The 25523-nt window shown below is 38.3% G+C and overlaps 3 protein-coding genes across 3 annotated transcripts in view; 2 read left to right on the top strand and 1 right to left on the bottom strand.

The window, feature by feature from the left end:
* Positions 1-447: 447 nt before the first annotated feature.
* LOC128734667 (uncharacterized) lies at positions 448-9634 on the bottom strand. Its single transcript, XM_053828963.1, has 3 exons — positions 9467-9634; positions 8724-8882; positions 448-3036 (listed from the first exon to the last, which is right to left on the bottom strand). The coding sequence occupies exon 3, from the start codon at positions 3021-3023 to the stop codon at positions 1947-1949; it is 1077 nt and encodes a 358-aa protein (XP_053684938.1). The 5' UTR covers positions 3024-3036; positions 8724-8882; positions 9467-9634; the 3' UTR covers positions 448-1946.
* A 5239-nt stretch (positions 9635-14873) lies between these two features.
* Positions 14874-15670, top strand: LOC128734671 (nucleoside diphosphate kinase). Its single transcript, XM_053828968.1, has 2 exons — positions 14874-15087; positions 15240-15670. Exons 1-2 carry the CDS (start codon positions 14914-14916, stop codon positions 15570-15572), a joined length of 507 nt encoding a protein of 168 aa, XP_053684943.1. The 5' UTR covers positions 14874-14913; the 3' UTR covers positions 15573-15670.
* A 5956-nt stretch (positions 15671-21626) lies between these two features.
* Positions 21627-25523, top strand: part of LOC128738187 (UDP-N-acetylglucosamine--peptide N-acetylglucosaminyltransferase 110 kDa subunit) — a 59314-nt gene continuing 55417 nt past the window's right edge. Inside the window, exon 1 of the mRNA XM_053833122.1 lies at positions 21627-21798. Coding sequence (XP_053689097.1) covers positions 21694-21798 — 105 coding nt within the window. The 5' untranslated portion in view covers positions 21627-21693. The remainder of the gene's footprint in view (positions 21799-25523) is intronic.

Below are 25523 nucleotides of genomic sequence, written 5' to 3' on the forward strand. Positions count from 1 at the left end.
GTCTTTCTCCTGCAGGTCGGCAGCATCTTATGGCGCATAGCGCTGCACTCGATTGCAGTAAGCTTTTTAACCCGTGTGCTAAATCCCGCAACGATTTTTCTTTTGTCTATAGGTTCCCACTCCATCAGGGCCGCATGTGCCCCGGGGAAGTAGGAATGCAATTCCTCTCCCTTGAGTTGTATTTTCATCTCGTATGCCAGAGTAGAGCAAGACTTGCCAAGACAATAGGCCGTACGTATGAATAAAACAGTTTGTTTTGCTTTTCCCGTTTAAATCGTATGGGAGCATTTGCTCTAACTCTTTTATTCATACGACCTAATGTCTAGATTTCGCCAGTATATTTTGTTTAAAAAAAATCCGGTTTACACTTCTACACCGGGTAGTGACTTACCTAGTTAGGATTTTCAATTAATAAGCATATACTAATGTTTTAGTGAAACACTTTTTATTGTAAAATATTTCAATTCAACACGCGTCGGTTATGATGTATTTCGCCTGCATATTGTTTTCATGCTCATCTCACCTTCTGCAATATAATGAAACATTTATTGGTTGTAATTTCGACTACATAGCGCAGTGCTATCGAATCAATAATTGCAAATCGATTCATTACAACACTATTCCTGCCATTCCTTGCCCAATTTACAAACCGTAAAAATTAGTATTATTTTTTTCTAGTTTTTTTTACTATTTATCGATCGTTTTTAATTTTCGATATTTTTGTGTTTTGGAATTACTCTATACATGTTATTATGCTAATTCATTGAGATTTTCTCTTGATCCTTACTATTTTTTTTCAATCTGATTCGTTATATTTTCTACCAAATAACCTAAGGTTATTAGGTCAAATTTTTCCACAAATACACTCGTTCTTTAGAAGGGAAATGAGCTCTTAGCCTATAAAGGAAAATAAAATACGAATTAAAAACATAAAATGGTTTCTTCTGACTAATATAACCATACAAAAGAACAAACCAAAAGTTTGAACACAAAAATTTCAAGCACGGTTTACTATCCTACGCAATGAGAATTGATAGTATAACTTAATGAGAATATTAGTCACGAATCTGTCAACATCTAGCTGGTTTAATAGAATACATGTATGTAGTACGAACATCAATACTTAATACCGGCACAAATATTCAATTTTATTTTATAAATCGTGCCGTATCTATTAGCATCACTTAAGAGACAGAAATCTCCTAACGAATATGGAAAATATGCCCTTTTTCGTAAATTCACAACTCCAAGAATTGTACATCGATGTAGCAAAGACCATGTATTTATTTCATGGTTTCTAAAACAATGTATGATATAATAGACGGAAGTCTATTGGGTAACCCGCGATTATTTTATTCAAAATGATTTATTAAATAAGTGCTTAAACCAATCAATATGAATTGAATATGTATATCGCCCTTTTGGTTCCCATTCAAGATTACATACAAAACAATCTTATTATGATTGAAATAAATACAGAAATAGTACTACACAATTGTGTACGGTGCTATAGGAGAACTGGAAAAAGCTTTCGTAGTTGCGCTACATTAAATTTCAATCAATTGCCGAAATTCCGCAAAAATGATACTCTTGTGATTGGGTTCGAATTTTCAATCTTATAGTGAGGTCATATTTTATATTTCTAGCATATCGTTTGATAAATGATTTTATGCTCCGATAAAAAATATACTAATTGAGGTTTAGAATAAAAATTTGCCTGTTAAAAATATTATAAATTTTCAACATTACACAGAAATATTAGAACACGCCGCCTATTTATACAGTTTCGCATATAAAAAAGTTCGACGAATTATGTTGGAATGCTGCACGTGTCGATATTATTCCAAAAATAGCAACGAGAATTTTTTTCAACGTGAATAAAACAACAAAACAAACTGCATATTGCTCTAATAGCCTCACCCTTAAAGTTTGTTGTAGACTGAATTTTAAATATACATCATCTCTGCCATGCTTGACATTTTCTTCGGAATATGTACCAGCGTTTCGAAGTAGCTGGCCATTTCATCGATGGTGATATCACATGGCATAGCACTGTTGAGACGAGCTTGCGTTGAACATGAAGCGGACGAAGACGAAGGAGAAGAAGACTGCGGAGATTGTTGCTGGCTGGTCGGGTTTGGCTGTTGCTGCTGTAATTGAGCTCCGGTTAGCGTTTGGACGACCGTTCCGGGATGACCCGCTCCCAAAGGACCAAATGGTGCCATGCTACTGGTGCTGCTGCTATCCGACTCTAGCGACGAGGTACTGTTCGATCGTTTCAGTTGTCGTACTCGATTACTTCGACGGGCCACTGCGGTTCTATTGTGCTGAAAAGTGGAAAAATCTGGTGGTTGCCGTAGAGCTTTGAAACTGCTCTGCGAAAAATTCGGACTTTCCAACGTCTTGCTGGCCGACGAAGAGGACAGCGTTAGTTCACTGCATTGAGTTACTAGTAACCTGAAATCTAGGATATCGTCACTGGAACTGTTATTGAAGCATTTTGTGAGATTGTTCTCTGATAGTGATGGTTTTAACAAATTTGGCGTGGCTTGAAAACCATTCGTTGTTATATGCTGCTGTTGGTTAATCATGTCCTTTGTTGGTTGTACCATATTTCGGTGAACGCATTTTCCAATGTTTTTCAACAGTGATTCCCGAACAATAATTTTCTTTTCACCTCTGGCTTTATGCTTGAAGGGAGTCGGGTTGAGAATACCGTGCTGCAGATTCATGCTACTGTTTTGCTTACTGCCCACCCCGTTTACTTTACCGAGATTATTCATAGATGGAACCGACATAGCAAGCATTCTTTCTGCACCGCATTCACAGTGGGTGCCAAAAATTTCTTTAACAGTTGCTTCGTTCTTTCGAATATTTTCCAGTGCAGAAGAACATATTTTAAACGGATTTGCCCCGGTAGTAGCGGTGGTCGACACTGTCACTGACTCTGACGAGAATGAAGTTAGTATCTGTAACTTTTTTATTGTTTCATCGAAACTTGGATCCTCAAAACTCGTTGCCATGCTTTTGACGTTTCTAAAAAATGAAAGAAAATGTTAAAATTAAACTAGAACAAAGGGTTCGTTCAACTCTTTCTTCAATTTTACAAACGCAAACATTATGAGAACCTGAAGCATTAAGTAATTTACAATGCTTGAGTCTTGATGATATGAATGCACTGGATCCAATTTTATGTTCACTAACTTCGTTGGGTATGAAATGGAGAGAGTTACCTAGAAGGAGCACCAAATATAGATCTAGCTCACTCAAGCCTCTACCTAGCACCTTCTCGAAGATGTAAGTCAAACGATAATGATCATATTTTCGTGGATTTCAGGGAAGCGTACGATACAGTTGAACGCGAACAGCTTTGGCAGATAATGCACAAATTCAGTTGTTTCTCTGGCAAACTGACGCATCTGATCAAAGCTACCCTGGAGCGAGTGATGTGCACGTGCGCGTTTCGGGGGCATTCTCGAGTTCTTTCAAATCGTGCAGAGGGTTGCGGCAAGGGGATGGACTGTCCTGTGTGTCATTCAATATCGCTGTTGAAGATGTGAATGCGATCATTCTTCAGCAAGAGTAACTAACTCCTAGCCCACGCAGAGGCAATTTATGCCAGACTAAAAACGGAGGTTAGGAAGATTGGGTTTAAAATCAATGCGTCGAAAACCAAATATATGGTAGGAAAAGGCTATAGAGAAAGCAATGTTTGCCTCTAACGGACGGTGACTATTGATGGCGATAAACTAGAAGTGGTTGATGAATTCGTATATTTGGGATCTCTGGTCACCGCCGACAATAATACTAGTAAGGAGATTCAACGACGCATTCAAGCTGGAAGTCGGGCTTACTTATTCCTCCGCAAGACACTGCGATCAAGGAGCTTGCGCTGCCACACAAAGTACATGGTGTACAAAACGCTAATCGGACCGGTAGTCCTCTACGGACTTGAGACAGTAACTTAGCTTACGCAAGACATACGTGCCCGTGCCTTTTTTGAACGAAAGGTGTTGCGGACTATTCTTGGCGGAGTACAAGCGGATAGCGGGGAGTGGCATAGGCGTATGCATCACGAGTTGCAGGCACTACTTGAAGAGATTCGCATCGCACACCTGGTGAAAGTTGGGAAACTACGGTGGCTGGCCACATCGTGGAGATGCCGGATGTCTGTGGGGTGAAATCTTTCTCTTCGAGAACCCCACCGACACCAGGAATAGAGGGGCCCAACGCGCTAGATGGCTCGACCAGTTTGAAGACGACTTACAACTGTCGAGAGGCGCAACGAATTAGCGACGAGTAGCACTGGGCCGAGTACAGTGAAGAGGAATTCTTGATACGGTAAGAGCCACCCCGCCGCTCGGCTGGTAAAAGTGGAGGAACCTTTTTGATGTCATTGAAACAACTGCGAGAGAGATTGTAAGCGCGATTCGTAGAAAAGAGCGAAACAGCTGGTTTAATGACGAATGCCAGAGAGTGACAGATAAGGAATTTTTCCATGCCTGTGATGTGCAATGATGCCTGCAATCTGCTTACTGATAAAACGGCAGTAGCAGTTAGGCGGAAGGAGCGCCTCCAGACATTGTTGAATAGAAAGATAAACAAGATCAGCAAGAACAGAATAAGTATGGTGAGCAATGACCAACCTGTGGAGCCAGCAGGCAGGGACGTTAAATGTACTGGTTGGTGACAAAAATTTGTTTTTCTCTTGCTACCAGTCTTGCGACATGTTACTGGTACACAAGCACTGAAAAGAAATGCAAAAACAACGAAAACATCTTTTGCTCTACGTGTATTTTCGGTATGGGGGGACAAATGATGTTAGTCTTGGTGACACTTTTTTGTATTCTCTTTTGCTGTCACGCACGTAAGCCAAACATACAGCTTTTTCCCAGCGGGGTGCTATCCCTATCTTAACGAACGGTGTTTGACAGTCGACTTAACGAAGGGCGCTATTGCAGGAAAAGCGCCCGTCTGACAGGTAAATTTGCTGCCAATCCTTGTCGAGATGTGCTGAGATGTTGGCAACAAAAACATGGCACCCATCGCAAGCCCCTGCTTTTTCCCAAACAACTCGGTTTTAAATAAGAAGGTTCCCATGCACCTTATTCTCTATCTATCTCTATACTATTTCAACTGTAACTGTCAGAAAAAAGCGGCAAATGCATGTCATTTCTACACAACGTTTTGATGAATGGTCAGCTCACGTACGAAAATGTTTGCTTATTATCATGTACGTATTCGGGCTAGTCTCGAAACTTGCAAGAGATAGGCACTGCCGATACAGAAACAGTGCTGAGCGATGGTACTGGTTAAGAGTCTAACATGGCATTGTATGCTGGTAAATGTATAGAAAAAGTGTAACCGTTTCGGTCCCTACCAGCAACATAGGAGGAGGTTGAGAAGTCAATCAGGGAGCTGAAAAACGACAAGGCTGCTGGGAAGGACGATATCCTAGATGAACTTCGAAAAACGGGAAGCGAGAAGCTGTACGAAGCAATCCAGGACCTTGGAGGAAGAACAAATGCCGGAGAAGTAGTTAAGTGGAGTTTAATAACTATCGAGCCATTAAATTGCAGATCCTGTTCTATAAAAGACTGAGACCATTAGTGGAGTCCTTCGTCGGCGAGTACCAAGCTTGTTTTCATCAGGGTCGCTCTACGACGGATCAGATGTTTACTCTGCGTTAGTCACTACACAAGCTCCAGAAGTACAGCTTGCATACTCATAATCTATTTGTGGACTTTAAGGCGGCGTACGATTCAGTCAAACGAAATGAGCTGTGGCAGATAATGCTAGAACATGATTTTTTGACGAAACTAGTTACGCTGATTCGTGCAACACTGGATGTGTCAAAATCATGCGTCAGAATAGCGGGTGAGACTTCAGCCGCTTTTATGAAGTTGGATTGACTGAAGCAAGGGGATGCACTCTAACCTTCTATTCAACATTACTTTGAAAAGTTCAATACCAGGTGCAAACTATAGATACACTCAACCCCCGCTAATATGAAAAACATCTCGTTCAGATCAGGCGAATTCATTTTTACGGCGACAACGATGTAAAGACCCAAACAGAATGCTGCGTCAACGCATCCGTCAGCGTCAATTTGATAGTAAATCCATGGGAAAACTGTCAGAATAATGCTGGCGGACGCGTTGGCGCAGCATTCTGTTTGGCCCTTAAGACGCGAAGCGGAACAACGAATTGGAGCCACAATTGATCAAATCTCGATAAACATCTGAAAATGGCCAATTAACCAAATGTGAGCGTCACGTCAATTTCCGGCGAAAGTCGCAAGTTGGAGCTACTAGTCATCCTCGTCGATGCCGTTTGATTAGCCAAATGTGAGCGAACCAAGTTCTGGAAAAGCATTGGAGAATGAACTCTCATTCGGTTTGTTTACATTTTTGGTTATTGACTCGAGAAATTAGGGTTGAAGATTTTTTTAATACGGATATTTATTGTCAATTTCCCACCCTTTCGTACGCGATGAATTATAACCGTCGCGGGGGCAAATATCGTTTATTTTGTCACGTAAATCAATAGCTTACGTGCTAGACAAGCATAATATATACTCATAACTTACATACAGCCAAGCAGATTCTTTCTGCGATGATTTCAAGCTATCAACAAAGTGAGCAGCGCGTTTTGTTTCCAAAGAAACGGGCAATACTACTCGACACCTTTTAACATATTCTTATATCAAATAGGGTAACCAACCTATTTTGGACCCCATCAGCAGCAGTACATAATTTGGATTTGATTTTGCTGTAAGTAGCCAAATTGATTGTATATCATTCCCCCGAAAACCATTCCCCAGAAAGCACCATTTCCCAGAAAATCATTCCCCGAATGTACCACTTTCCAGAATGTACCATTCCTCAGAAAGACACTCCCCAGAACGAACCATTGCCTAGAAAATTATTCTCCAGAACGCTATTCCCCAGAAAGAAAGTTTGAAAGCTTACAATTGGAACCAAAATTAGAAAAAGAAGAATATGTATATTTCACCGTGTCCCCAATACCCCAAACTCCACATACTCGAATGTAACACCAGCGGATTGAAGTGTCTATAACAGCGGCTTTGCCGATTAATAATTTCGGACGGTAAATTATTGCAAGGGGTATGGCTAAAGGATTGTAACTAGAGGCCAATAAACCTAGAAAAATGAATTTTAGACGAGGTATTTAAGTCGGCCTCGTCGTTCGGATTAAACTAAGTGATAACACCTACCAGTCAGTAAGCCTAGGAAAATGCATGCTCCTAAACAGAGGTGGTTTCTGCGGGAGGGCTGCTCTAATGTATTTAGAATAAGCAAGAAGCATAGATCGGGATATGGTGATAAATTTTTCAAGTTGTGCCAAGGCAAACTACACAGGGCCAATCGTATGGACCACCTCTATACATTTCGAAGCTTCCGGTAAAGTTTATGCGGAGCCCAAATTAGGTGCGTATTTTCAAGAAGGGGACCGACTAATGTACAATACAGTAGAGATGGTCGGGTATGAAAATTTGAATACCCGGACCCGACCCGTACCCGATCAAGAAAAAAATTAAAAACCCGTACCCGACCCGAACCCGCAAATTTATTATTTTTGATACCCGAACCCGACCGCAACCCGTCGGGTACGTGACGCGCCCGGGTACCCGACCATCTTTAGTGTTAAATGTGATCAATAGAGATACCCGACCCGAGCCGTACCCTGTTTCAAAAACAAAAATTAAGGACCCGTACCCGACCCGAACCCGCAAATCATTTTTTTTTTAATACCCGAACCCGACCCGAACCCGGCGGGTGCGGGTTTCGGGCAAATTTTTCGCTACCCGACCATCTCTACAATACAGTGCTGGTCTTTAAAATCTCGTTGAATTTTCGCCTTCGAACCGCTAGAATCACAGTCGAGCTAAGTAGTGCAGGGGCGTGAAATTGCCAAAATTTTGCGGACTAAACATCCATGAACGGCGACAATTTGGAGCCAGCCAGTATACCGAAAATAACAGCTAATATTAGTTAAATTATAGCTAAAAGGCTGTGTTTAACTGCTTTCTAATTAGTTTCAGTTGTCTTAAAATGATTCAACCTTTAAGTAGGCACCAGAACCAAAAGTACCAAAACTAATGAGTGGGACATGGACAATGTATGTAGATTGACAGCCACACCACCCCGCGGAAGTAGTGTTATTAGATCTACTCATACTCGGCCTAGTGACGTCCGCCCGAATGATCTATCATAACTTTCTAAGAAGTGGCGTATTCTAGGTCAAAATTTTCAAAGAAATGGTAGGTTCTGGGAACTGGCTTTCTGAGGAATGGTGTTTTCGGGATGACTTTCTGGGGAATGGTTTTCTGGGGAACGGCGTATTCTGGGAAACAATTTTCTGGGGAAAGAGTCATTCTGGGATTTGGAATTCTGGCGAATGGTTTTCGGGGGAATGGCATACAATCGGCCAAATTATGTACGGCTGCTGTTGGGTCCAAAATACGTTGGTTACCCTAAACTGTACACAATCAGCGTTCAACTTTTAAACAAAAATATCAAACGTTTACCATTAGTTTCGTTGATCATCAAATCGAAAGATTCATGATCAATAAAGAATATGTGTCTAGGTTCATGGAGGTATAAATAAACGGTAGTGTCATAATAAAACAGAAAAACATATCCATTTTGGTGAGGAAAGAGTTCACGGATTTGGCAAAAATGATATTGGGTATTACTTACCTTTTGCTATTAACTTGTTTTTGAAAGTCCACTACGCTGCTGGTTGCTTATCTAGCTCGTATAGCTGGGATCTAACAAATGGAAAGAACTAAATAATTTTCAATTGTCCCTTCACATCTCATCGGTGGTAAAGAATTAATTCATCAATTTTTTCGATCTCTGAAAATAAAAAAAAAACGTCTTTTTTCATAACAGATATTTTCAAAACACTGAGAAACAAGACATTGCACGGGAACTTTCCAGAAAGAGACAACAACAAAACAAAATATAATATGGCGTTTTAGAATGCGAAACTTTCCATATTCTAAAAGCTCTCTATAAACACAACCTGAATGAATATATATAGGTATATGTAAGAATTTAATAAGCGGAAGTGTCCTTCAAATTAACTCAGCTACAAGGACCTTTAGCTGTAAAAACTTTACGATAGATACCGTTATTCTAACGTGGTGTCACCTTTTAACAAAATGATAATGTATGATTGTATATATGCAAGGTAGCTCACACACTCTCGAGTATGATTTTGCGTATTTACATTATTTTTTCACATTTCACAACCTATTATCTGGAATAGCAAAATTCATTCAAAGCAACTTCACAAGAATCTCAAATACTGAATATAAAATCAGATAATCTTTTGTGTCATTGATGATTAATCTGCACAATAAAAGTTTTGATTGGTTTCCAAATATCAATACCAAATATTCTAGGTTATATAATTGCCCAAATATAAGAAAATTTACCTCGCTTTGATGATTCTGCTGCTTCCAACAGTTTTCAGTTGTCACAATGTTGAAGTTTATCGCACTAATAATTATTAATTTTTGCTGCAAACTTAAGCCAGGCGCACACCAATAAAATCTACCATATTTACCATGATCAATATTAAGTTATTAACAGCACAACATTTTTTCATTACATTATACCTACGTAGCAAAGAGAACAAAAACAAAACATGGCATTCACACAATCAAGATTATTTATTCATGCAATGATGCCATACATATTATATTTCTGAAAATTATCTGCAACTGCTCGAAAACCGAAAAAATCCCGGATACACCCCTGTTTTGTTTTTTAACCAAGGGGTGTCCAACAGCAATGATTACTACGCACCTTAGAAAAAAGTTACTTTTGACTACTTAACTGATTAGGGTAACCAACGTATTTTGGACCCCCTCAACAGCTGTACATAATTTGGACACTTACAGCAAAATCAAATGGAAGTGTCCAAATTATGTACAGCTGCTGATGGGGCCCATAATAGGTTGGTTGGCTACCAGTAATCAATCTCTTGTGATTACAAAAAATAATCATGATTTCTTAAGATTATCATTGATTACAATACTGATTACATTTGATTACCTAATTAATCCGTAAATAATTACTAAAGTAATCTCTATTTGATGTTTTTGATATTATTCCTACTGCAAACAGCCTCAGCGAGGGCACCAGCTAATGTCAAAAAATCTTTATATGTGTGCGTGGTGGAATACTTCATAGAGCTTTCCAGTTATGTGTGTGTTGGTGCTTGAAAATGAGGCAAACAACAACAGTAAACAAAAGAGATGCATCCTTTTGTCATCAAGATACAAAATGATTTTCGTCCTCCGCTGGCTTAAATGCCAGCAAGTTTTCAAACTGTGTGCTTGGTTATTTTTTGCTTTTGCTTGAGTGCTACCTAAAGCGCCGGGGTATGCTGAAAAGAAAACAGCTCAAGAAAAAATCTTGCTATTTACCGAAGAAGTTTTGACAACTCCAATACAAGCAATCACCTGTCATTTTTTCTTGTGTTAATAATTGCACCGAATATTATTCCGTTCGGAAAAGTGACGTTTTAATTCACTTGCGTGTAAAACTGCGCCATCTGGACGTAAAATAATATTTCTTATAAGGTGCGTACTGCTTAAGAAATCGTAAAAGAAATCGATTTCTTAAGCATTTCTTGTCCCATCTTTTTATTTATTACTTTTCAGCAGCGTACCCCGAAAGAAAACGAAAGCGAAAGAAAACAGCTCAAGAAAAAATCTTGCTATTTACCAAGCAATTTCTTTACTTTGGATTGAAATTGGGTATTTGAGCGGTATATAAATTTTCACATATTATGGTAACATACGATGTCACTGTATTGTCACATGAAGACTTTTTCAAATTTGACGAGTGAAAGTAATAAAAAAAGCATTTTTTTTAATTTAAAATTTTTTTTGAGCTAAGACCATAGCTTAACTTTTCTTCTCAGCTCACCTCAGACAACACAGTGAATAGATAAACTATGGTCATCGGACGATACAGGTTTCATATGGGAGCTGTCAAAAGTTCGGTCAAAATGAAGAGCTCTATCAGAAAGATAGAAGAGAGGGAGAGAACCTCTGACATCATTTCAATCAATCAGCTTCCCAAGCAGCACCATTTGTTGCATGAAGGGTTACGCAACTCTAATTGAAACATTCAAATATGGTAAAAGTTCGCATCAGTTACCTTTATCGAACTGTTAAGTGATTGAAAAAGCGCAAGAGGTGGAGCCTATATGCAACCAATTGTTACACAGATGTTTTATGGAACATCAATGCGCGTTATCTATCCATTCGCGACTACGATACTAAAAGAGATTTTAAGCCTGTTCGCACTCCCACGAAATCCTATGCCGCGTTGTCAAAACTTGCGTGAAAACATAAACAAAAATACTTCCTTCTCTTTTTTTCTCGCACAAAAACCAATGCGCGTTATCTAAATACAATACAATACCTGTATTCGCGACTACGATACTAAAAGAGATTTTATGCCTGTTCGCACTCACGAAATCCTATGTCGCGTTGTCAAAACTTGCGACTACGATACTAAAAGAGATTTTAAGCCTGTTCGCACTCCCACGAAATCCTATGCCGCGTTGTCAAAACTTGCGTGAAAACAAAAACAAAAATACTTTCTTCTCTTTTTTCCTCGCACAAAAACCAAACAATTATGAGCAACTTCATCACGAATTATGTTTAGCGGGAACCGGGATTTCCTCTCAGGGCTCCAAGACGAAAATTATTTATATTAATATTCTTAATGCGACTTTAGTTTTTTGGGCCTATTATGAGCTAATCTCCATGCCATTCAAAATTTATCGTGCAAAATATAATTTTGCTTTGTATTATTTGATGCGCCTCGTGAAAGTTATTAATTTATTTATTTTCAAGTTTAAAGAATTAACCCAGCCAGATTAAGAATTCGTTTACGATGGAAAAATGCGGTGTAAAATCGAACTAGATACTGCAATCAAATAATATTTTAGTAAATGCCATGGATTCCTGATGAATGTTCGTGTAATTTTTGTGGAAATAAAAACATTCCTTCGTTGAAAAATATTTTTTCATAAAAATATGGCAGAATATGATGTTACATTGGTTGTATTTGTTTGGTTACATTTTATTTAACAATATGCCGTAATCAACATGATGCAACATCATGTGACATTATTGTTTAGCAATGGCATTATAATAACACGATGTTGCGATGAAGTTTCATGTTACTAGATATAGACTAATATATTTGTGACAGCCAGTATAAGTATTGGATAACCTGAATCCAACATATTAATAACATGAAGTTGCTTATTTGTTGCGTGTTTCAATACTGTAACCGGTGAAGTTTTTTGCAATTTAAACAAGACTTAATAACCACATGGAAGATGTTGCAAGTGCTGCTTGGGTTGGTTGATATCTGTCAAACAGCAAGTCATTCTATTTTTGATTGTTTTTAATTTTTTCATTAAATATTGACTTTATTGAAATAAAAAAAGAACTGTTAGATTCAGAAAACGACGGGCTATCAAATGAGGTGATAAAACCCACTTTTTTGGAGAAATTAAAATACCCAATTGAGGCACAGAGAACAGACTACCAGGTAATTGACAAAAAGTGTGTAAAAGGTTTTTATGTAATCTACGAGTAATCCTTCAATAGAGCACACCTCGAGCAGTAAGTGGCAAACTAAATCTTGATGTCGCTGCTAATGTAACTCCATCAGCACAAAGAAATCCCGTGGACCCCCGTTCGTTTGACCGTTTTTAATCTGAACGCTTTCTAATTTGAACCCCGTTGGTTTGCACGATGTGCAAATTAAAAATGGTTCAAATATCATTCTCAACATGGCATCATTTCTCGCGTCACTTTTGATTTCGTCCATTGTAACAATTCCACCATATTGAGAAAAACGAGATCGAAGTTCTACGAATTGAACTTTAAACTGTTTCAAAATGAAATAATTTTCAGTCATTCACTCAACGTGGTTGAAGAATAATAACATTCAATATTTAACGGAGATTTGAAAAATCTAATAAAACTAAGCAGTTTTAGTTTATTATGGAAAAAGTTACATTGGACTGTTTACCATCTCATGCTGTACTTTGGACGTTTTTATTTTTCCAGACTATTGCACATAAATTAAGCGAGATCACCGTAAAATACGTGCGTTGCCGTGCTACGCTATTTTCGAGGCTATTTTTCAATATTAGGCCGCTTGTTTCACTTAAAATGCATAAATAATGCGAAAAAAAACTTTCACTTGCTAAACGTCCAACGTACAGATTGGGTTTGTTTTGATTTTTTTTTGCACTTTGGACATGAGATGAGAACGACCGAAGTAACAGTCAGTCATCCGTAATTCGAATGTGCACATTGGACATTTTGATAATGCTAATTTTTTAACCTCAAAATAATTCTATTTGGGCAGGGGTTTTTGTATAACATAGAGTTTAAAAAGAGCAATAATTTGTTATGATAAACCGGATTTGTTTACATTTGTTACATTGGACGAAATGAAAAGTGACGCGAGATCTGCTTTTGCAGACAATGCACATAAACACGATTTGTTTGTACTGATCTAGCATGTTTAATCAGTTTCACACTCCGTTTCCCAACAATTACGATAGAAATTCGATCGGAGAATGAAATATTCGCTGCTTGCCCCGGCCAACTGAATCAAACCACCAAAACAATAACAAAGAGCAGGGCGGCCAGTTCATATGAATTTCAGCATATTTAGGGCGGCCAGTTGTTCAAATTAAAAAGTTACCCCGTTAGTTTGCATGAGGAATCGTTCAAACGAACGGGGGTCCACTGTATTGATAAAGGTATACATGAGTATGTTTTGATGCGTTTGGCAAACTATTTCTGGAGGGCACTACCGACAGATTTGAACACAAAAAATCGATTACACTCAACCCCCGCTAATATGAAAAACACCCCGTTCAGATCAGGCGAATTCATTTTTAATCTGAATATTTGGTAACTCTATTCATTTTCGCATACGCGCAAGGCGCGCAGCCTATGTCCTTGTTGTTTTGATTTAACGAAAACAAACGTTTTGAAAACATGTCGAATATGCGCGAATTCTGAACATCCAGATTGTACAAGAGGAAATTTGCTCGATAAATGGTCTATTTTGGGTGTTGGAGAGAGATAAGTTGCATATGAGCTATATTGCCAAAGCTGCTGAGCAAGAGGAAACGTATTAAGTTTTTTTTTGCTATTTTTCAATTTGCCCGGTCAACTTAACCATCAATTGTGTATGACGCTTGATCAGTTTTTAATGTGAACGCCTTCATACCAACGGGGTTCAGATTAAAAATGTTCAGATTAAGGAAGGTCATTCCAGCGGGGGTACACGGTACTTTCTTCGAGCCTGTTAATCTGTTCTCTGTGATTGAGGATTTTCACAAGGATTTCCACTTTTCACAGTTAGAGTGACTATATACAGAGTGGCGACATGTCATCCCATATGCATATGCAATGCGAATTTTCTTTCTCTTTCCTGCATACGCGTTGGATAGGTCGTTTGCTCGACTGGCCTTGCCAGCGTTGCTGATATTGTTCAGGGTTTTGCGTGAGAAAAAAAGAAAGGGAAGTATTTTTGCTTTTGTCAATACTCACGCGTTGACAGTTCGGCAAGAGATTTCCTGTAAGTGCGAACAGCCTACGAAATCTCTTTCAAGGCTGGCAAGGTCAATTGAAATGACACTGACAGATAATTATCATTCCAATTTTGACATTGTCGCCACTCTATTTCTATATATAGTTACTCTATTCACAGTGTATTTTAAGTTTTCGAGCAGTTTTACAGATAAGTTTAAAAAGTATATGGCATCCCTGGTCAATCGAGTTCCGATTCCGAACCATAGCCAAACATTCCGCGTCGTGCATTTTATATGATCGGTTCGATTCTTGCATTTTTCTCTTTATTTTCAACAGCCATGGCCGCCAACAAAGAACGTACTTTTATCATGGTTAAGCCAGATGGTGTTCAGCGTGGACTTGTTGGCAAAATCATTAAACGTTTTGAGCAAAAAGGTTTCAAACTTGTAGCTCTTAAGTTCATGTGGGTAAGTATATTGATTTTTAATTTGTCATTCACGCTTCCGAAATAAGGTTAAACAACGTGACCTAACCCGCAAACGTGACGAAAACGCAGGCCGCGTGCTTTAAGAAACAACACTCATTAAATTAAATTTTATTTTTTGTTTTCGATTTTCAGGCAGATAAGGCCTTACTGGAGAAGCATTACGCTGATCTGTCAGCTCGCCCATTCTTCCCTGGACTGGTCAATTACATGAACTCCGGACCAGTGGTTCCAATGGTATGGGAAGGACTGAATGTAGTCAAAACAGGGCGACAAATTTTGGGTGCAACCAATCCAGCAGACTCTGCTCCTGGAACGTTTCGGGGAGATCTGTGCATTCAGGTTGGACGCAACATTATTCACGGATCGGATGCTGTTGAATCCGCGAACAAGGAAATCGCCTTGTGGTTTACCGAAAAGGAGCTAGTAGCATGGACCCCTGCCAACGAAGGATGGGTATATGAATAAGCAGTTAGGCGATTTTTGAATTTAAGTAAAAACCGCGAAACTAAGATACTGTTGAAAAAATAAATGAAAGAAGCAAGATTCTTTAAACAGAAAGTTGTTCACTTAGAGAAAAGTATCTTGTCCTTGGTAGAGGTTATTTATGTGTATCGAGTTACCGGTACATAAAAGGCAAATGAGGAAATTATTGATTTTATGTCATGTTTGAATACTAATACAGTCAGTCCACAATTGTGGGTCATTTTAGCTCTAGCTGCTGATTAGTGTTTAAATATCACCTAATGATTGATCAAATTATTAGTGCTACCTACTTATGAGTAACAATTTTATCGATCACTTCGTATAATATTCACGCATTAGTCAGCAGAAACAGCTAAAATGACCCATAATTGTGTGTAACCCATGATTGTGGACTGACTGTAGTTTTCAAATAACGGTTCGAAAATTTCGTCATTTACATAATAGATTTAATTTTGTCAAAATCGGAAATCTGTATTCTTTTTTTTAATCAAATTAACAAAAACCTGGAATGACCATAAAGTCTCGAAAGCTATCAGCCTTACTTTCAATTCCGACAAATCAAGTTTTTAATCAACAGTGAATGATATTCCGATACCGTAAATAAGCTTTAATTATAAATTGTATGTGGTGTGGTGGAGACAGCAGTGACGTGAGGAACTGTTGACCGATGAATAGAAATAAAAAAAATATTCTACCAAGCATATGCACTTTAGTAAAGCAGAATTAGTTCATATCATAATTTTGCTGACGGGAAACTCGAAGTGAATAGCTTAAAAATCATCAACCCATTATTAGCGTATGGAATTTTTCATATAACTTCAATACATCGGGTCATAATGAAAAAATTTGTACAGATGGTCAGATTTTCTGTTACTGTACTGGGTACAAGAACACCTCTGAAGATAGCGTGAGTTTTTGCGCAACGTACCCATTTCTACAATCGTAAGGACCTAGGACTAGGTAAGGACATGGCCAGGTGTATGGTGTATTTACGGGTACATCATATCAGCCATCATGTGTACGGTTGTCTATGCTATGCTATGCTACGGTCAGATTTTCTGTTTGAATAGAAAAGACAAATTAATGGGACATCCTTGGCAATATCAGATAAAAAAACCAACAACGGTCTTCAGTAGAAATACTCAGAGGTGAGAGATGCCATATTTTCTAAAAAAAATGTCTGGAACTGCTCGAAAACCGAAAAAATCGAGCAGTTTTCCGGCTACTCGAATTTTCTGGTTTGAAAATAATCTGCGAAAATCTGCACACTTTTTTAGGAAGTCTGTGAAAGTTTAAAGAGTTTCGAACAAAAATCTGCACCAAAACAATAAAAGTCAGAAAAACTGCAAATATCTGCAAATTTATAATGATCTGCAAGACCGTTCCAAAAATCTGGAATTTGCAGACAAATCTGCAAGTCTGGTATCCCTGCTTTGCATTGAAAGTTGGATTTTGAGCATCCTTGTTCAGTCACACATTTTGTAGGTGAGAAAAGTTGCCAAAATTTCGTGGTAAAAACCCATGAATCTTGGTTGATTCCTATTTGAATTCTAATGCTTACGTAGAGTTGTTATCGACGCTACGAATAATATAAAAATAGTTTCTAAATACATAATTCCGCGCATAATTCATAATTTGAACAAATATGCAGCATATATGAAATAAATGAAAAATTAAATACTATTTGCTTTTCCTACAACTGGTACTGGCGCCACTGCTAAATCAAATGTCAGCTCAGATGGGAGAGTTTAGAGTGACTATATACAGAGTGGCGCCAAGTCATCCCAAATGTATGCAATGCGGTTTATCCTAGGTTTTTCTTTCTCTTTCCTGCATACGCGTTGGATAGGTTGTCTGCTCGATTGGAATGACACTGACAGATAATTATCATTCCAATTTTGACATTGTCGCCACTCTGTATATAGTCACTCTAGGAGAGTTGTATTGATGGGAAATGCCGATCAAAATCCATAACGATTATTGATAAAGTTTTCTTATCGTTAATAATTAATAACGATAATATGACAGTATTGTATGTATAAGTATGTATAAGCAAAAATACGTAAGAAATAGAACAAAAATGTTAAAATAATAACAAGTCAAGAAGAAGATTTCATTTTAAACCCTCCAATTTTCGATACTTTTCCGTGACGATAAAGTTTGATGGTATTATCGATATAAGATTACTAGCGATATTATCAGCAGCACACTTTTCGTCACAGTTTTGAAGGTTGCACTTATTGGCTGAAAGTAACGAGCAACCGTTGACTGGAAAATATAACGCGGTATCGCTTTCAGTGTTGCTGAAACTCATTAGTGGGAATACGCCAATAAGTTATTATTTCCGAATTTTAATTTCTTTTGTTTTCTTTAGTTCAATGCTTGGTTTTATATTAGTTTTGTTTGTACACGAATTTTAATATTCAAAATAAAATGCAAAACATGATTTTGGTCGCATTAACTATGGCGTATTTGGGAGCTGATTTTCGGCAAACGAAGTTATTTTTAAAACAATATGTACAGGCAACAGTGGTGCAGAGTGTACAAAGAATAGGGTAACCAATGTATTTTGGACCCCCTCAACTGCTGTACATAATTTGGACACTTACAGCAAAATCAAATGGAAGTGTCCAAATTATGTACAGCTGCTGAAGGGGTCCAAAATAGGTTGGTTACCCTATTCAATGGGGATGGCGGTCATAATGAAAAGAAGAGTAAGAAGCCAGATGGCACGTCCTGTCCTAGGTGTTTCTGAACGGTCGTAAAATCCTCCTGCTGCGGTGGTGGTAACGCGCTCAGGAGATAACCTCAAAATTAAAATTTAGGTTTTCTGGTTTGTGGTTCGACAAAACATCAGTTTTGTAACGTGTTTGTGGTGAAAAATAAATGATTTGGTAAATTTTCAAATACCTAATTACTATAATAAATCATGCGGTTATCTTTTGATGGTTTGGTTCAGCTGTCAAGATAACCGCAATGTGAGGATTTTTTTTGCAATTTGCAATATATACTTATAACACTGACCGTCTCAATGACCGTCTATGCGTGTTGAGAATTAAGGGCAAATTCTTCAACTACAGTCTGATAAATGTGTACAGTATAATCAATATATATAGAATGCCAGTGTCGCTGCAGTGCGCGTGGTAAACATCACACATGTTCAGATAATGTATTTACATTATATATATGCATATGTGTGTGTGCCTGAGATTCATCAAAAGGGGAATCTCATTGTCAAACTTTGACAACCAGTTTAAAATTTCAAATATGGCTGCCAAGTAATGTGATTGGAAACTTCGCTTGCTTCAAATTTCTGAAAAAACGGCGCAAAAGGGCGCAGTTGTGGGATTCAATAGAGGTTTTCCGTCAAAATTTTTTTTTCCACTAAATGTTCGGTTTTGACTCTTAGAAATTATACCCATATAAAACTTTCTTTATTAAAACCTCTAACTACTGTAAAAATGAAAAACTAAAATACGTATATTTCAACCCGTCACTTCTCGGATGTATTACATGCCTTTTTGTACCAGTGTCCTCTATTTTCATCACTTCGAAACCATTTATGCCACTCTTTACTCTTGTGGCAAGCAACGCACGAAACGAAAAAGAAGGTAATCATTAGCTTCATTCGTTTTGTCCTTTTCACTCAACCGCTGATACACATATATATGTCAATATCTGTTGTGCAATGCTGCCAGAAAATCTGAAAATTTTAATAAACAGTGCAGCCGAAACGAATTTTTTAAAACTCAACATTCGTGATTTGGTGAAAAGAAACTCACCATTCTTGCAATTTACATTGTTTGAAAAATCGTAGTAAATTCTAGAGTCAACGAAAAAAATATATTTTTGCACCATTATCACTCGTATTGGGAGTACTTTCGAGAAAAAATAAGAAAAGAAGGGGTATGATCTGACGGAAAACCTCTATTATCGAGGAATAGAGGTTTTCCGTCAGATCATACCCCTTCTTTTCTTATTTTTTCTCGAAAGTACTCCCAATACGAGTGATAATGGTGCAAAAATATATTTTTTTCGTTGACTCTAGAATTTACTACGATTTTTCAAACAATGTAAATTGCAAGAATGGTGAGTTTCTTTTCACCAAATCACGAATGTTGAGTTTTAAAAAATTCGTTTCGGCTGCACTGTTTATTAAAATTTTCAGATTTTCTGGCAGCATTGCACAACAGATATTGACATATGTGTATCAGCGGTTGAGTGAAAAGGACAAAACGAATGAAGCTAATGATTACCTTCTTTTTCGTTTCGTGCGTTGCTTGCCACAAGACTAAAGAGTGGCATAAATGGTTTCGAAGTGGTGAAAATAGAGGACACTGGTACAAAAAGGCATGTAATACATCCGAGAAGTGACGGGTTGAAATATACGTATTTTAGTTTTTCATTTTTACAGTAGTTAGAGGTTTTAATAAAGAAAGTTTTATATGGGTATAATTTCTAAGAGTCAAAACCGAACATTTAGTGGAAAAAAAAATTTTGACGGAAAACCTCTATTACTCTCCGCAATTCTGCATACAAAATTCTCTCCCGCATCCTGTTTCTCAGACTGAGGCCGTTACAGGAAACCTTTGTTGGCGAATACCAGTGCGGTTTTCGAGAGGGACGCTCCACGACGGACCAAATGTTCACCTTGCGACAGATCCTCGATAAATTCCGGGAATTCAACTTGCAGACTCATCATCTGTTTATAGACTTCAAGGCGGCGTATACAACTCCGTACAAAACTCGCGCTCTATAAGACGCTAATTCTCCCGGTGGTACTCTACGGCCACGAAGCGTGAACGTTGAAAGAGAGCGACCGACGAGCTCTTGGCGTTTTCGAGCGTAAGATCCTGCGATCAATTCTTGGCGGCATATTAGACGAAGGAGTGTGGCGCAGGCGCATGAATCATGAAATATACCAAGTGTACAAAGATGCGGATATTGTGAAGCGACTCAAATACGGCAGGCTACAGCGGGCTGGCCACGTAGCAAGGATGCCGGATGAGAGGCCAGCGAAAACAATATTTAGCAGAGAACCCGACAGAGGCCGACGACTTCGAGGCAGACCCCGTACCCGTTGGATGAGCGCTGTTGACGAGGATGCTAGAACAGCGGGTGTTAGGGGCGACTGGAGAGTGGCAGCCCAAGACCGAGTAATGTGGAGACGGCTCCTGAATTCGGAATTGATTCGATAAGCGGATTGTCGCCGAAAAAGTAAAGTAAGTAAGTACTTATAACACTGACGAACTGACATGCCACTTAGAAGAAAATCCTTTAAAAACCATCGTCCTGCACATTTTGCTTGCACACTAGCACCCTCTGTTATGCATGTTGCGGAGTAGCTTGCATTTGCAGGGTTTTATGCTGTAAGGTTTTGTACATTTGAATGGTTTTATACTGAAAACTCAAAGCAACACTCGCGCGCCGCGGTGTGGCCATGTTGCGAAACATGCTTTTTTGAAAAATGAGTGGTTTTTGATTGGACGATGGAATTATCGCGAGTGTCTCGTCTGTTTGTCTGTGCTTATAACTTACATGCAACCAAGTAGGTTCTTTCTGCGACGATTTCAAGCTACCAAAAAAGTGAGCAGCGCGTTTTGTTACCAAAGAAACGGGCAATATCCAAACAAGCTTTGAAAACGCAATTTTGATATCCCGCATTTTGCACCTTACTGGGCACCGCAGTCTAAAAGTGCGACTGGCACAATAAGTGCGACAATGCGAATGCTGTGATTAAGAAAGAGAAAGACTGACAACTGCAATGTTGCTGTTTTGTTATGTCATATAAATACATTGGTATTAGAGAAAATAATCTGGATTAATCCAGCTACAGCTGCAACGCACAATAAGGAAAAGAAAAAAAATCCTTAACGATATTGAATTATCGATATAATCGATAGATGAATAGGATTTGCTCGTCTTTAACTGAGGGTTTTATGCTTTTGTTTAGACTGACAGTGGAAAGTTTTGCTGGGTCACCAAAGTGTAGTTTTAGCAGTTTTGGAGTATTGTTGCAAAAAAAAATTAGGAAACGGATGGTTTTAGTAGGTTTTAGTATTTAGTTACTGTGGAATTAAAGTCGTGAAAGCTTAACGTAGCGATGTCGTCAGTACCTCTGGCGGAAGTACAAAAAGTATATTCATATCAAACTGTGTACTACTTTATTACTAATAGTGACCAATCGGAAAATTTGGAAGCAGAAACGGTAATAGTAATCCATTATTAATTATCAGTTTTGCATATCTACCTGTATCAATCAAAACTTATCTGAACACTTGCGAGTTGTGATGCTAAATAAAGATGGTGAATGAAAGTGTAACTTTTACATCGGTGCAGTAAAAAAACTGTGATTACTAGACTGATTACTTAGGTAACTACGCATCGACTGCGTTTATCAAAAAATGTAAAATAGAAAAATGTTTATGTATCTCTAGCCAAACAGAGCTGAATATTATGAACTGTAATATTTCGAAAGCTATATTTGATGTTTGGATTTCCAAAGTAACTGTCTGATTGTACTTCGATACCTAACTTATCAAGAAAAATTTCTCAATCATACACTTAACAAATAGTAGAAATAAGACCATCCGTCTCTTTGTAATATGACTTAATAATCGGTAGAAATTGGCCATTAAGGTGTTTATCTGAGGTAAGGGCCATTTACGCCCTATAATTACAAAGTATGCAGTATGTGGGAAATTTATAATTAGGTATTAATCAATTTTTCGTATTAGCGAGACTCAGCCTAAGGCTGATTCGTCTCAAAGCATGTATTGTCAATTGCAAGGAAAATTGTACACTCGAAAGTGCGATATCGCTCATAAAAGGGCTATTTTGCATTAAATCGTTTCGGTATCTTCGGCTCACTTTTTCGTTATTTTCTCAGCAATAAGTGCGGCGAAGAGACCGGAACTATTTAAGCTAAAATAGCACTTTTATGAGCGATTGCGCACTTATTGAATTGGACAATTTACCTTGCAATTGGCAATACACTGAAGTCGCTTTTTACACGGTTTGTTAGTTGCGCGCCTACTTTTACGCGAGCTGGGACCCTCGCTGAGGCTGTTTGCAGTAGGAATAATATCAACAACATCAAATTTCGAACTCCCGGATCCTCTCCTCCCCTCTTTACTCCCCTCTCAATCCTACATAAACGAGCTCCAGCTAATGTCATTCTCATTAGTGACGAAACCGCAAATTGCTTCATACATGTTTCTGAAATTTTTTGACGTAGAACTAACGTCTTTCAGGAAGGGTACTGGGCAATGATAATAAAGCACAGATTAGGCAGATGATTGTTTAATGTTGGACAAAATGTGAAAAGTAGCACGTGCTTCATATATATATATACTAGCTGACCCGACAAACTTCGTATTGCCACAAATTAACCTGTGTTGTACATAAATCATGAATCTCGGATGATCTTTGTCACTTCTCGAGTTTTGCAAGCCCCCCAGTGGGCGGCGTTTCCGACGGCGGGTCACCGGCAACACTCGCGACCGGCTCGTCCTGAATGATCTAGTGTTACTATAGATAGTTTTTGTGGTCTTGTTATTGATTAATGTTTTATGGAAGAGTCTTGAATTTCTCGAGTTGGATTAGTTTTTGAGTTTCGCAAAAATTTCTGTTTTATTTGTATGAGAGTCCATATCCCCCTGCCACAGGGGTGAGAGGTCTCTAACTATCATAAAATAAATTCAAGACTCAAAAATCTCCTACATGCTAAATTTGGTTCCATTTGCTTGATTAGTACTCAAATTATAAGGAAATTTGTATTTCATTTGTATGGGAGCCCACCCTCTTAAAAGGGAAAGGGGTCGTAATACACCACAGAAAAAAAATTCTGCCATCTAAAACTCTCACATGCCAAATTTGGTTCCATTTGCTTGATTAGTTCTAAAGTTATGAGCAAATTTGTATTTCGTTTGAATGGGAGCCCCCCCCCCCTCCTAAAAAGGTAAGAAGTCCTAATTCATCATGGGAAAAATGGTTGCCTCCAAAAACACCCACATGCCAAATATGGTTCCATTTGCTTGATTAGTTCTCGAATTATGAGGAAATTTGTATTTCATTTGTGTAGAAGCCCCCCCTCTTGAAGTGTGGAAGGATCCTAACTCACCGTAGAAAATATTTTTGCCTCCAAAAACCTCCACATACCGAATTTGGTTCTATTTGCTTGATTAGTTCTCGAGTTATGGGGAAATTTGTATTTCATTTGTATTGGAGCCCCCCCTCCTAATGTGGGAAGAGGTCCTAATTCATCACAGAAAAAATTCTTGCCTCCAAAAACACCTACACGCCAAATTTGGTTCCATTTGCTGGATTAGTTCTCGAGTTATGAGGAAATTTGTATTTCGTTTGTATAGGACCCCCCCTCCTAAAGTGGGGAGGGGTCCCAATTCATCATTGAAAAAAAAAATTGTCTCCAAAAACACACACATGCCAAATTTGGTTCAATTCGCTTGATTAGTTCTCGAGTTATGAGGAAATTTGTATTTCATTTGTACAGGAGCCCCTCCTCTTAAAGTGGGGAGGGGTCCTAATTCACCATAGAAAATTTTCTTGCTCTCGAAAACCTTCACATGCCAAATTTGGTTGCATTTGCTTGATTAGTTCTCGAGTTATGAGGAAATTTGTATGGAAGTCCCCCCTCTTAAAGGGGAGAGGAGTTATAATTCCTCTTATAAAGAGGGGAGGGGTCTCAATTCACCATAGAATAAATTCTTGTCACCAAAAAAAACACCCACATGCCAAATGTTGTTCTATTTGCTTGATTAGTTCTCGAGTTAGGAGGAAATTTGTATTTCATTTGTACAGGAGCCCCTCCTCTTAAAGTGGGGAGGGGTCCTAATTCACCGTAGAAAATTTTCTTGCCCTCGAAAACCTTCACATGCCAAAGTTGGTACCATTTGCTTGATTAGTTCTCGAGTTATGAGGAAATTTGTATGGAAGCCCCCCCTCTTAAAGGGGAGAGGAGTTACAATTCCCCTTATAAAGAGGGAGGGGTCTCAATAGAGGTTTTCCGTCAGATCATACCCCTCCTTTTCTTATTTTTTCTCAAAAGTACTCTCAATAGGAGTGACAATGGTGCAAAAATATATTTTTTTCGTTGACTCTAGAATTTACTACGATTTTTTAAACAATGCAAATTGCAAGAATGTTGAGTTTCTTTTCACCAAATCACGAATGTTGAGTTTTAAAAAATTCGTTTCAGCTGCACTGTTTATCAAAATTTTCAGATTTTCTGGCAGCATTGCATAATAGTTTTTGACATATGTGTATCAGCGGTAGAGTGAAAAGGATAAAACGAATGAAAAGCTAATGATTACCTTCTTTTTCATTTCGTTTGTTGCTTGCCACAAGAGTAAAGAGTGGCACAAATGGTTTCGAAGTGGTGAAAATAGGGGACACTGGTACAAAAAGGCATGTAAGACATCCGAGAAGTGACCGGTTGAAATATACGTATTTTAGTTTTTCATTTTTACAGTAGTTAGAGGCTTTAATAAAGAAAGTTTTATATGGGTATCATTTCTAAGAGTCAAAACCGAACATTTAGTGAAAAAAAAATTTTTGACGGAAAACCTCTATTTACCATAGAATAAATTCTTGTCACCGAAAACACCCACATGCCAAATTTGGTTCTATTTGCTTGATTAGTTCTCGAGTTATGAGGAAATTTGTATTTCATGTGTATAGGAGCCCCCCCTCCTAAAGTGGGGAGAGGTTCTTATTCATCATAGTAAACATTCTTGCCTCCAAAAACACCTACATGCCAAATTTGGTTCCATTTGCTGGATTAGCTCTCGAGTTATAAGGAAATTTGTATTTCGTTTGTATAGGAGCCCCCCCCCCCCTCTTAAAGTGGGGAGGGGTCCCAATTCATCATAGAAAAAAATTTTGTCTTCAAAAACACACACATGCCAAATTTGG

This window comes from Sabethes cyaneus, chromosome 2 (assembly GCF_943734655.1).
Source record: "Sabethes cyaneus chromosome 2, idSabCyanKW18_F2, whole genome shotgun sequence".
Taxonomy (NCBI): Eukaryota; Metazoa; Arthropoda; class Insecta; order Diptera; family Culicidae; genus Sabethes; species Sabethes cyaneus.

Coding starts and splice junctions, on each gene's coding strand:
- LOC128734671 (XM_053828968.1), top strand. CDS start 14,914: ATGATCGGTTCGATTCTTGCATTTTTCTCTTTATTTTCAACAGCCATG. Junction 15,088..15,239: donor TAGCTCTTAAGTTCATGTGG/GTAAGTATATTG, acceptor TTCGATTTTCAG/GCAGATAAGGCCTTACTGGA.
- LOC128734667 (XM_053828963.1), bottom strand. CDS start 3,023: ATGGCAACGAGTTTTGAGGATCCAAGTTTCGATGAAACAATAAAAAAG.